Source organism: Lolium perenne, chromosome 5 (assembly GCF_019359855.2).
Source record: "Lolium perenne isolate Kyuss_39 chromosome 5, Kyuss_2.0, whole genome shotgun sequence".
Lineage (NCBI taxonomy): Eukaryota > Viridiplantae > Streptophyta > Magnoliopsida > Poales > Poaceae > Lolium > Lolium perenne.
This window is the reverse complement of record NC_067248.2, coordinates 164,666,381-164,679,810: the sequence shown is the minus strand read 5'-3', so window position 1 is coordinate 164,679,810 and position 13,430 is coordinate 164,666,381. Positions and strand designations below refer to the sequence as shown.

The 13,430-nt window shown below is 44.9% G+C and overlaps 2 protein-coding genes across 2 annotated transcripts; one reads left to right on the top strand and one right to left on the bottom strand.

Moving 5' to 3' along the window:
• The first annotated feature begins 4,544 nt into the window (after positions 1–4,544).
• Positions 4,545–5,739, top strand: LOC127300486 (uncharacterized). Its single transcript, XM_051330606.2, has 3 exons — positions 4,545–4,701; positions 4,802–4,880; positions 4,958–5,739. The coding sequence occupies exons 1-3, from the start codon at positions 4,693–4,695 to the stop codon at positions 5,479–5,481; spliced, it is 612 nt and encodes a 203-aa protein (XP_051186566.1). The 5' UTR covers positions 4,545–4,692; the 3' UTR covers positions 5,482–5,739.
• A 3,027-nt stretch (positions 5,740–8,766) lies between these two features.
• On the bottom strand, positions 8,767–10,216 carry LOC127300485 (glycine-rich RNA-binding protein GRP2A). Its single transcript, XM_051330605.2, has 2 exons — positions 9,965–10,216; positions 8,767–9,179 (listed from the first exon to the last, which is right to left on the bottom strand). Exons 1-2 carry the CDS (start codon positions 10,103–10,105, stop codon positions 9,012–9,014), a joined length of 309 nt encoding a protein of 102 aa, XP_051186565.1. The 5' UTR covers positions 10,106–10,216; the 3' UTR covers positions 8,767–9,011.
• Between the last annotated feature and the right edge of the window lie 3,214 nt (positions 10,217–13,430).

The window sequence follows — 13,430 nt, the reverse complement described above, 5'->3', positions numbered from 1 at the left end:
ATAATTTTGTTGCCAGACCGTCAGCCTCAACGGTTGAACAAATCATGTGCAAAATTTTCAATCGGTTGCAACCTAGTATCCATGAGACATCACCTTTCGCTAAAATATTTAGTAAGATGCACAAGACATCAAACTTAGGATTTTATACATGGTGGGCTACGAATAAACTCATCCAATGAATTATCAGTTCTCTGAGGTAAACGAAGCTAATGCCAAAGTTCTAGGCCTAATGGATCTATTCTTTTAACTATATATAAGTGGAGACTGAATATGACATTATCAAATTGAAATCTTACTATCTTGCTACTCCAAAACATGGATATTTTTTGTCATATATAAAGGCTCAAAGTTCAACCTAGCTTACAAGTGAAGGGACTTTCTTAAAAGATTGTGAAATATAAGCAACAAATCAAGTAGACACAAACATGAATGTTTGTTTTTTTGATTAAGAGGAGACAATACAAAATATTTTCGTTTCATGCCCCTTTGCAAGAATTATATGGAGGATAATTTATATGACGTTTAAATGTTTAATCCACCACCTCCATCTAACATCACCAACTTATTTGGAAATTGGCTAAATGGAGTAGCCAAGAAAGTTAAATGAGACATTAGAGTTGGTGTGTGCGCTTTATTATGAGCTATTTGGAATGTCTGCAATGATTATATCTTTAACAAATGAAGCTTCTCATCATTTCTGCAGGTTATATCTTTGGTTACACATTGAATCCATATGTGACCTTTTCTCTAGCCTGCGGAGGAGCGATAAGATGTGAATATTGGGTGCAACCGTTTGGCATATGGTAGCCTGAGATTTCTACCGCCAGTGCGGCTGGAGGTCTGATCAGCGTTTGACATGAGTCTAGCTCGGCGTTGTTTTCTTTTCGAGTTTTTAGATGGCTTATCCACATCGAGACTTTAAATGATCCTTGATTTATAATAAGTTGTAGTACTATTGATAATAATTTAATAAATGAACAATATTCATCGATTGATGCAGAGGTTGTGGCTGCCCCGTTTCCAAAAAAACCTAAATGTTTGTTCTTGAAGTTTATATCATTAGCATAGGTCCTCTGGCTTTGTCAAGGAATTTCGATCCAATAATCAAAGCAAACACCCACATGCACCTGCAAGTTAGGGCCTTAAAAATGCAAGCATTCTAGCACTGCACTCGTGACAATTTTTCTCCTGTTGCATTAAGCAAGAGCCTCGACTTCTCACAAACTTACGAGGATCTTCACAAACTCTTGAAGACCGTTTAATCCTACTTGGTGCATACATTAATCCTAGAAACATTTTTATAATCATCAATTCTACTCAAGAAACCATGATTCCCTTTCAACGCCTCTTGCGATGAGTGGTTTGTGCAAATTTGTGAAAGACTCGCCTCTTTATAGAGAGACATATAAAAATATCACCTAGTCTCTCTATGCTAGCTAGTGAATTGATATGCATGCTATAGTTGTATTCCACATCCACTAGGAGTATTAGTCACGATTATATCATGCATGCCTCATTCTTACCCGTTGACGGTGATAGGTTTGTGGTGACTTGCCAACTTTTGATCACTAATTCGCAATATGGGTGACTTGCCAACTTGTGTGTATGCATGTATGGGGGTCCACGGATTATAAACAGTGTTTTAGAAACAAAACAAAAAAAAGTGATATACACGTGACAGAAGTCATGCAAGAGACTGCAAGGCTTGTGAAAAATGAAAACTACACGAAACCGTACTCAGCAAGCGCAAGCAAAAAATATCACCTAGATGCCTTCAGCAAGTTGTGAAAACACCTTTCAACTACCTTGCCAACCACGAAAACAACGTTTCTTCAGATTTCTTCCTAAATGTATCATGCATCAAAATTGATCTTGAACTTGTAGTTTAAGTTTTGAAAGTTTGATCTAACTTACGTGACCTTAAGTAACATTTAATCATGCATACAACTTGGCTGCATGCATCAATTGATGCAGGGGGCGAGGACATTGCTTTTTAGAAAGAAAAAAACTTAGGTGTATATTGCGCGAGGTTTTATGGAACTTTTATTTCGATGATTAACTGGCAAATTTGTGAAAAGATGGTGTTACATGACAGACGACCCGGAGAGAGCAATCTAGTCTTATGATTTGTAAGTTCAAGTTAGGCTACCGCATGCCATAACAAAATTAGCACATGCTCTTGGGCTCTTGGCTATCGCTTTCCCTATATCCTGTGGCTGATGAAAAATGAGAGACCATAGTGACGCTGGGTCTTCTCTTCTTTCTCACGTGTCCACCGTTACGTCGCCAAGTATGCAGGCTACGGTGTAGGCACAAGCTAGGCCGGCTGGACAAGGACACCAAATCATGGCGTGGACAAATACTGCTGATTTCGATGTTAACTTGACAGACAGGCAAACACTTAAACCTGAAGCAAGAAATTGTGGTGGCAAAACGGCTCTTCGGTTCCTTAATTAGGAGTTTTCCTTAACAAGTTCTTCTGCACGAACTGAAAGAAGTTTTTGGGTAAATGAAGCTATATGTGACGCGCAGTTGAAGAACCAGTAGGATTTGGATTGAACCACACGAAGCCGTGATATTTCAGTTTATTCAGAGAGAATCAATCCTCTCTTCAAAAGTTCTTGAAAATTGGACTGAGAAAACGCGCGATCGTTACCTTTTCTGTTCTGCGGTCAAGGATACCTTGAGAAAAGATCTGTTGATAAAGTGCAACAGCTGGAGCGAACTATCTGATGACCAAATCGCAGGGGAACATTTCACAAAAAAAAATTATTTTGGTTTGTTCGTTCACACTAAGCAACGTTATAAAGCGAACTTATTCTAGTGCTAATGCTGGAATATAAATAACTAAGGTTCTACTTCTGTGGCCAATCAGTGACTGCTAAACAGTTCATGCTGTAACGTCAGCTTGGACAGCTAGCTACCTTGCCCAGGCACAGCTACTAGTTCATAAACTCGTTTTTATCAGCCAACGTTTTTGTCCCACAAGATTAAATTTAACTGTTCATGCTTTAAAATGATGTATGTGGGGTGCCCACTACAATTTAGATCTTTTGGGGGTCCCTCCAATAATTCTGCCCAAAAATATCAGTGCATAATTAGCTAGGAATGGTTTGATGTTGGGACATTTACTGGAAGACATCACCTGAGGATGAGTTTGCATTACCTAATGTGTTGTGGTGAATTATCTTGTAATACCCTGCGAAAACAATATCTATTGTCTAGGAGAAAAAAAACCAGTTAAATAATAAACATATCTTCTTTTAACAGAATTGTAGACAAATCCCATGTGTTCTTTGAAAGAGCTTTTGCACCCAACAAACATTTTCTTATGCACTATTTCGAAAGATCAGAATCTGTAAACCAGGGAGTAAGAATGATCTATGTTCAAACGGAATTTTGACTCTTGACAGCCTACCTCTTGTCTATTAAATCTTATAAAGACGATTGGAGAAAATATGATGTAAGGTCACAATTGTGCCGAAAGTGAAGCTCAAGTGCGCCAATATCCTAAACGTGGCTGTTCTCACGTGCCTCATTTTCACTTTGCCAATAAACGTGGTATTGACACCATTTCTAGTAGACCCAACACTTAGTCGAGCACTTTCTTGAGACGCAAAGAGCGGAAATTTCATAATATCGGAATCATCTTTCGACAAAATGGATTTTACTGATAGTTTCAAGAATTCATTAATCACACAATCAAAGTGAAATATTCCATTAAAAGCCATCTTTTGGTAAGCGCAATACCACCAAATGGCAGCCATCATAATTTAGGAAAGATATCTTCTGCGTGGTGGCTTCGCTGTCTTGTGTTTCGACCATTCAGTAAGAATGGTCTATGTTGAAATGGATTATTTGACTAACTACACCTTGCGTTTTGACAACATGGCTTTTGTCTTGTAAATGTTATAAACACGATTGGAAAGTATGATGTAGGGTCACAATTTTGCCGAAAGTGAAGCTCAAGTGGTCCAGTTTCTCAAATGTGGCTAATGTCACTTGTCTCGCTTTCACTTCATTTTGAACGTGGCATTGACAGTCCGACCAAACATTTTATCAAAACACATATTTGGAACACCAAGGGTGAAAAATATCGGAATCATCTTTTGACAAAATGGTGAATATAATAATGGCACAATCAAAGCAAAAAAATATTCCATGAGAAACCAATAACTGGGACAAGCTAGGGCCTCAGCTCAGCACTACCATGCCATCGATCGTAGCTTAGCTAAGATATCTTCTGTGTGGTGGCTTGGCTTTGTCCCGTGTTTGGACCAACTGCGTGGAAACTTCTGCCGCACTAGCACCGACCATAGCGTATCAACCACTAATTCGATATTGAGCTTCCTGGAGGAGCACCAGCCAGCTTGGTCGTTTGGCACAATCTCTGGCGGATCAATTATTCAGCAGCTAATGCACTGTTTGATTGGCTGATTGATTGTTTGTTCCATTTGGCCACCCTTTCTCTCTCTCTCTCTAGAGCCTTCTTTGCTGCTTCCCTCTGCTCTCTGCATCTCTCTATCTTTCTGCCTGCCTATAAAAAGAGCAGCGTGTCTTCTTGCTCATAAGAGGCGGCTCATCTCCTGCACTTGTCACACTGCACAAAAGCAAACGCACTCTTCAAGTAGCTACTACTCTGCCAGTGTACTGTCAAATCTAGAGATCCTGCGAGATTGTGCAAGTTGCAAGATGGTTAAGGTATGTTACTAACTAAGCCCTGCTTGTCCTATTGTAGGACTAGTGTTCAGTTTGCTCAAATTTGTTCATCGATCTGAATACGTTTTCCTATTTGTTACAGCAAAAGATTGTTCTCAAGTTGGCACTGGATGACGAGAGGAAGAGGCGGAAAGCCTTCAAGGCCGCTGTTGGCATGGCAGGTACAAACAAGCCACCGATAATAATCCATCGTGTTATCTTCTTCCTAATTATAACAAGCACGTACTGACTTCTGCAGGCGTGACATCCGCGACGATGGAGGGTGACAAGATCATCATCGTCGGCGACGGCGTCGACCCGATCACGCTGACAACGGTGCTCCGCCGCGGCCTGGGCTACGCCGAGCTCCTCAGCGTCTCGTCCGGCGACGATAAGAAGAAGGATGGCTACGGCGCCTATGGGTACGGCGGGGAAAAGCAGAAGGATGGCTACAACGCTTACGGGTACGGCGGGGAAAAGCAGAAGGACGGCTACGGCGCCTCCGGGTACGGTGGGGAAAAGAAGAAGAACGGCCACGGATACGGCGGAGCGGATGGTGGAGGCAGCGGCAGTGGCATGAGCTTTGGCGGCAAGGAGAGTGGTAGCTCCAAGGGCGGTAGCAGCGCTGGTGTAGGCGGCTACCCTCAGAATGCGGTGGCGCCGGTCTTGTACCCTGCGTACCAGCAGTACAACGCCATGCCGCCGTCCTACCCTCCTGTTTACTCGTACCCTGCTCCGGCTTACCAGCATCAAGAACAGGATCCCGGTTGCAGCATAATGTAGGTTCTGAACTGTTAAAATCGGCGAGATCCGGAGAGTTGATACTCGTGCTCAGGCCAAGATAGATGGCCTGACCTGATCGAGCTAAGAGATAAGAGTGATGTTGGCTCTGAGCACTAAGCAGCCCTATGTACATGGTTGGCCAGCAATTATTGGTAGTTTGCAGTTTTTCAGGTTATCAGTGCAGAGCGTAGTAGCAACAGATTGTACATGAGGGATGAATAAAAAGGAAAAGTCATGTGTTTGTTTGTTTCTTTCAAATTCATAGGAGCTTTCTTCTTTGCATGTGGTGCTGCATTTTTTCTATATGCATGAGACTAACCCAGCAAGAGAGAAAGCACAAGAGAAGTAAGCTTCTTCCGTTGTCGATATATATGACTGACTTCTGCGACAGCTTTTGTAACGACACATACATTGTTCTCTTCAATACATGAACCGATTGTACACTTGCAATTTTCATACACGACTTTTCTCTTCAAGTAGTTGCATCTGTTAGTGAGCAATAAATAATTTTGATGTTGTAGAAGTATAATTGATGATACCAATACGAAGAATATTAACCATTTTACCTTTTGTGGAGTTCCTTTGGGGTCAGCTACTGGCTTAAAGTTGGATACTAACTTGAATTGACTCCACTGTTGAGTGGAGCTGGCCAGTACTAGATACATTAATCGGAACCAAATGCTAACTGGACCAACCACATTTAATTGGATTTCAGCAGGGTTTCAACTTACTGTATAGTATTGCCTTAACCTCGACTCCAAACATTTGAAGTGATCATAAGCTGAGCATAGGCAAGATTTTGATGTTGTATTTTGATCATAGAGCTCTTGAACCGATGGTGCAGGATCAGAGTTCAAGCAGAAATGAGCACATTGCATTAGATAGAAACAACTTGCTCAAAGAACTCTGATGTATGTGTGTCACTTCAGATTTGAAGATAATGGTTTTTTATTTGCATATATGGTTGGTTGCTGTCCAGGAGCAAAATTGCCTTGCCGGTGGGTTCTAGCCTGACCTGTAGAACTTACAACATCATTAGCCTGGTCCAGGGACCAGGGCAGTCCAGGACTCCAGGCATCGACTTTTGAACGTCTGGACATTGCTTGCTGCTGACTGGGATGCTAAGTTTTTTTTTTTTTTGAATAACGGCAGGAGAGCTGCTGTGTTCATTGCATTAGAAGAAAAATGTACAGAGACCAAAACTGCTCAGTTTATTGAAGGAAAACCGAGCGAAAACCTTTACAACCACAAAAGCACCGCTAGACATAAAGGACGCCAGGAAGGTTAGGGGCGAAACAAACATAAAAGCACACCACCGGGGCAAGCAGCGTCACCGAACATCATCCATCGTGCTTACGATGGGACGACTTCGACTTCATTGCAACAGCACCAAGGTCACTCCAATCATGTTGCATCGATCACAATTGCCACGAGCTTGTTCGTCGGCTTCAACAACACCAGAGAGAGAAGACAAAACCAAAGGGAGGCGGCATGTGCCGCTCTGGTCTTGAGAGGGCGGAAAACAGGAATCGTCTGACGCCGTCTGCATGTCGAGAGTGCTCTTGCTATCGCCACCACGGGGCAACCCACGATCACCACAGACTCGAAAAACGTCCGCCACTGATAGTGCCCGGCCAACCGCTTGACCGCAGTCCAGGTGCTCCCAACGGTACTAAGTCTCCAAAACGATGCTTCCAACAAAGTCGCGACATCGAGGATGCCGCCATCGCCAATCCGACAAGCGGATTTAGGTTTTCACCCAAAGACAAGAACCAAGAGTGGGAGAGGTGCACGATCTCCTCAGTGACGCCTTCAACAAGGCAAACGACACCCAACAGTGACGTCGTCACCAGCACCGACGTAAGTCGAGCAAGATTTTCATCTGGAGAATCGCGCATCTTGCCGGAATCTGAGTTCCGACACACCTCAGTCACACCCAACTGCTCCACAAACCTCGCCGGAGCACCATCGAAGGACGCCTTCATGACTAGAGCCTGAGTGCTCCGCACCAACTTCCAGCCGTCAGCCAGGCAGCCTGCAAACTGCCTCAGCCGCCAGAGCTCCGGATCTGGAGCAAGGACCGCTTGGTCATCCGCTCCACCATGACTGGAAGCAGCCGGAGCAGTGCATCGCGCCACCGCGGAAAGGCCACCGCCCGGGTTGCCCAGATCCGGCCCAGTCGAGCCCGCGCGGCCGGGCGCAAAGCAGCACGCCAGAGCGCCGCAGCTGCCGACCACCATCGGCCCGCCTGGAACCGCCGCGCCCCGTCCCACTTCCGCACCGGCGCCCGCTTGGGCGAGGCCGCTCTCACCCGCGCCGACGTCGTCCGCGCTGAGCAGCAGCCTCACATCGCCGGCGACCGCCGCCGCAGCCTGGGCCCGCCGCCCCGGCGCACAACCGCTCCGACGCCCGCGTGAGCGCGGCCAGCCTCGCTGCGCAAACGGTCGCTTGGCCGCGGACGGCCTCGCCCGCACCGACGCCCGCTTGGGCGCGGCCGGCATCACCCGCACCAACCGAAGCCTGCTTGGGCTCGGCCGGCGCCATCGAGGGAGGGCCTCGCATCATCTCTACAGGGAGAAGACCCGCCGCCACCGGCCGCCGCACGGGCTTTGCCCGGCGGCATCCACCAGCGGCGGCGGCAGAGGACCCAGGGGAGGGGGCGCTAGGTGGTGCTGGTCTGGGATCCGCCCGAGCCGCTCCAGGGGGAGCGACGCGGGGGCAGGAGCGACTGGGATGCTAAGTCATGTTCAACAAAGAAAGGTTATCTTTTTTTTAGGTAAAGAAAGGTTATGTTCTGTAATAGGTCATAGCATCATCCAATGGCTAATTCAATTTCCACCAGGGGGCGAGGCCCCAAACCAAACAATCCACCTCCAGGCTAAACTGGCAAGGCAAGAAACACAGGGCAGCAACCAAACAAGCCCAAGAAACCTTGCTTAATTTTCTTCATTTGAAGACTGGAAAAAAGAATATGATATCCAAAAATGTTGGATTTCCAGGAAATATGAAGTGTTCACTCTATATTGCAACATAGTATTTGCATCAAACAGCTAGTAGTCTAAGGCAAGCAATCAGCTATGTTGATGTGGTGTGCAGAAAATGAGTTGTCCAGTCTTTTCAAATGTGGTGATTTTGACTTGTGACAGTGCAGGATTTCATAAAGAATGGTTCCAAAAGGTTTTTACAGGAAGAGACATTAGCTTGTGAAGGTGGCATGCAAATAATACAACGGGAACACATTCTCAGAAATCTCAGTGCACCCAAACAGCAAGCGAACCCCAGAGATAAACGACCAATTTCCACTTCAACACTGCAGTTGATTAAACGACAACAGGATGTTCAACAACCATAAGGACGCGCAATACAGACAGTCGGCAGGTTCCATTTCACGACCATGAACTTAACACCACACGAGACTACTGGCAGGATCAATTTCAGTTCCACAAACTAGACGACCACAAGAGACTTGCGCTAAGTTGATAAGCTAGAGGTTAAATGGCAGGGGCGGCCAACCTCCTAGCTGCTGTTGTTCATGCCCTCCAGCGGCGGGGGCGATCGTTGGCCTTGTTGACGGTGATGTTGCGGCCGCCCAGCTCCTGTCCGTTCATGCCCTGGATGGCATCGTTCATCGACTTGTTGTCCTCAAAGTTGACGAAGCCGAACCCGCGGGCTCTGCCAGTCTCATGGTCGGTGACGATCTGAAAAAATCACAACATGTATGTGACATACATAAGACAAAGGGGAAATTTCACGAATAATTAACAGATTTAGGCAAAGTATCACTATCTTAGACAAATATACAAGAACCAAGCTTAGTACAAACAACCCCTTGTTTTATAAGGTGTAAGTGTGGAACCATCCCGGCATCAGTCTGTACAAGTAGTAGTAAGAGGGGACAGCAAAGGTACAAACTTGTGTGACCATGGTCCATGAGGGGCCGACGAATATTTTACAGAGATGAGCTCGTAGTCAATGTTGGAGGTAAGGGAACATATCAGAGATCGAGCACGAGCCCCACCACGGATTAGGAGTAAACGACGAAAAATAAATGTCTCAACCAAACTGAAACCTGAACCTAGACGACGAGGATGACTATGTATAGATCCATCATCTATAGCCATAAATTTTCCATCAGGTAACAGAGAAAATAATGATAGTACTAGTATCGACCAAGCATAAACTTGTGTGACAATTTGGGGCTGCTGGACATTTCCTAGAGATCTAAACCTTCAAAAAATCAGTGTCGGGGGCAGAGGGAACAGGCAGATCGAGCACGTGCGATGACAGATCTGTTGTAAACGAGGACCAAACAATGCGGCTAAACTGGATCTAAACCTAGAAAGCGACGAGCAAACATGCACGCACAGATCCATCCAGATCTAAAATAAATAAACTTGCCAGCAACAAAGAAGATAGGAAATACACGACCGGAGGCACCCAAGCGCCGCCAGTCCATCGCATCGACCGAAGTACCCCGACTCACCTCGGCGCTGCGCGGGCCGTAGCTGGCGAAGGCGTCCTTGAGTGAGCGCTCGTCGGTGCTCCAGGGGAGGTTGCCAACATGGACGCGGCTCTCAGGCGCCGACCGGTCCTTCCAGTCGGAATCCCACCACGGCGCCGACATCCTACCTCTGCTGAACCCTAACCTGCGGGACGCGCACCACGGAGGGGACGGGAGGGTTTAGATGTAGAGAAATGGCGAGGCTTCCGGAGTGTTTGTTTCTTTGAAGACCAATCCACGTATATAGGGATAGCAAAAATGCTCGGGTCTGGCATTGACCTTTATCCAACTGCGTTCACGTCCCGACGGCGTAATTAAAACGAACACGAGGCGTGAATGCGTCTATTTCTAGTTCAATTTTGGATTGAAAATTACCCACTTCATTAAACATACATAGCTTTCATTACTCGCCGGCATAGAGTTATCGGAAGTGAAAGTAGGCACGATATACCCAGATTCACGTCTCCGCGGTAGAGAATCGCTACATCCTACTATCAATCCAATGATAAATGTGTTTACAGGGTGCTGTGTAGTCGGAGTTGTGTCTAGTCTAGTCTGATTTCTATCTTGAGATATATTTCCTCCATTCTGAAATAGTCTACATTTTAGCTTCAAAATTTGTTCTAAAATATTCTATATTCTAGGTTTTTAGTCAACGGTAACACTGATAACGAAGTGATTTTGCTCTCTTTATTGCATGTTGTTATATTTAATGTAGCTTGAATTGGTTGTTTACATATCTAAGTAATACTAATAAATGCAATAATAGGTTATCTCATTTTCTCTAAAATGTAGACTAAATTAGAATGGATGGAGTATCTCTAAGGGGTGTCCCTACATAGCGTTATACAACAAAAGTAACGGAATATGTAGAATATTAGTGAAATGAATGTAAAACACATTGGATCCACATGGCAGAAAAGGGTGCCATTGACCATTTGTCATTTTTTTACTCCAATGTAAACCAGTGCTAAATAGTGAAAGGAGTTAAATAATATATGTTTGAATACAAATAAAGGTTAAAAAGAACAAACCAATAGCTACAAACAGGTACAAGAAGCAAGATGGGTCCGAAAAGTTTCGTTTTCAATCCCACAAAACTAAGCATCAAGAATAGAGCTCTACTTAGCACCGTAAACACCAGCCCATATTCAAAATAAATAAGGGATGCTACACAACCATTTGCAAGTGTCTTTTAAACTAAGGGGTCACATCTAAACATCGAAAATTAATAAGACAAACAATAATTTAAGGGCTCTTTGAATAAATGGAAAATAGGTTTAGAGGCAAGACCTGCTTTGTCTCCCCTTGAATTTGACCTTCTCAATGTTGTCCCATGACATGATGCATGTAACCTTATGTTGGTCCTGCAAGCATAAGAGTAACAAGCATAAGAGTGACGATGTCACAAACATGTACTCCCTCCGTTCTGAAATAGTCTACATTTTAGTCTCAAAATTTATTCTGAAATACTCTACATTCTAGATTTTAGTCAACAACAACACTGAAAAGGAAGTGGTTTTGCTCTCTTTATTGGATGTTGTTATTTTCAACGTAGCTTGAATTGGTTGTTTACATATCTGAATAGTACTAATAAATGCAATAGTAGGTTGACTCATTTTCTGTAGAATGTAGACTAAATCAGAATGGAGGGAGTATCTCTAAGGGGTGTCCCTGTCTGGCTTTATATATGCAACCAGGTTAAGGTTTACAAGAGTCCTGGTCTATTATATATTGGAGTTCTCTTTCTTGTGGGTCCAGTTTGTCGAGTCCTTGTGTTGATCCACCTCCATAATAACTGCACCGGGTATAGCAATAATGGGTCCCCGAGTGTTCAAGAAAGTCGAAGACTTGCATAGAGACTCAAGCACTACGAATATCACCTCCGAGTGTCTTGATCAGTCGAAGAATGTTGAATTTGTGCTTGATGAAGAATCGAAGTTGTTTTTTATCGGGTGCGCGACCAGCGCTCCCGATGGAAGTATCCCCCGAGTCTATGGACGGGTGCTTGCAACCGCGCGCGGACTCAACTTGTACTACTCGAAGAAGAACTTGATGTAGGATTTTTTGAATCCACGTGTGTTCCCAATGGGAGTAGGCTCTACTTGAGTCGCAAACTTGAGTTGAGTCTTTGATAACCCACAAGTATAGGGGATCGCGGCAGTCTTCGAGGGTAGTATAACCCAAATTTATTGATTCGACACAAGGGGAGGTAAAGAATACTTATAAGCCTTAACAACTGAGTTGTCAATTCAGCTGCACCTGGAAAAGCACTAGTAACAGGGGTGATGTGAAAGTAACAGTAGTATGAGAGCAGTAGTAACAGTAACACAGCAGCAGTAATAGCAATATGAGAGCAATGGCACCAGAAAATAGTTGATACTACTTCCAATGACATGTAGAACAAGTATATTATGATGAGAGATGGACCGGGGTTCCCAGCGATCTACACTAGTGGTAACTCTCCAATAAGTGACAAGTGTTGGGTGAACAAATTACAGTTGGGCAATTGATAGGAATCAAAGCATTAAGCTAGAACATCCAGATTATTAATTATGTAGGCATGTTTTCCAATTATAGTCGTACGTGCTCGCAATGAGAAACTTGCACAACATCTTTTGTCCTACCAGCCGGTGGCAGCCGGGCCTCAAGGGAAACTACTGGATATTAAGGTACTCCTTTTAATAGAGTACCGGAGCAAAGCATTAACACTCCGTGAAAACATGTGTCCCTCACATCACCGCCATCCCCTCCGGTTGTCCCGATTTCTGTCACTTCGGGGCCTTTGGTTCCGGACAGTGACATGTGCATACAACTTGTAGATACAATCTAAGCAATAAGTAGAGAGCTCAAATCTAAGATCATGCCACTCGGGCCCTAGTGACAAGCATTAAGCATAACAAGATTGCAGCAACAATAACTTCACAAACTTTATAGATAGACTAATCAAAATGTATCATCCATCGGATCCCAACAAACACAACACCGATTACATCAGATGAATCTCAATCATGTAAGGCAGCTCATGAGACCATTGTATTGAAGTACATGGGGGAGAGTATACCGACATAGCTACTGCTAGAACCCGTAGTCCATGGGGGAACTACTCACGGGGCATGATGGAGGCGGTGGCGTTGATGGAGATGGCTTCCGGGGGCACTTCCCCGTTCCGGCAGGTGCCGAACAGAGTTGTCCCCGAATTGGAGTTTCGCGACGGTGGCGGCGCCCCTGGAGTCTTTCTGGAGTTTCGTCAATTGGTACGGTGTTTTTAGGTCGAAAGGGATTTTATAGGCGAAGAGGCGGCGCAGGGGGGCACCTGGGGGCGCCTCACCCTAGGCCGGCGCGGCCAGGGTTTGGCCCGCGCCGCCTTGTGGTGTGGTGGCCCCCTGGCCCCTCTCCGACTCTTCTTCGGTGTTCTGGAGCCTTCCGGGAAAAATAGGAGGTTTGG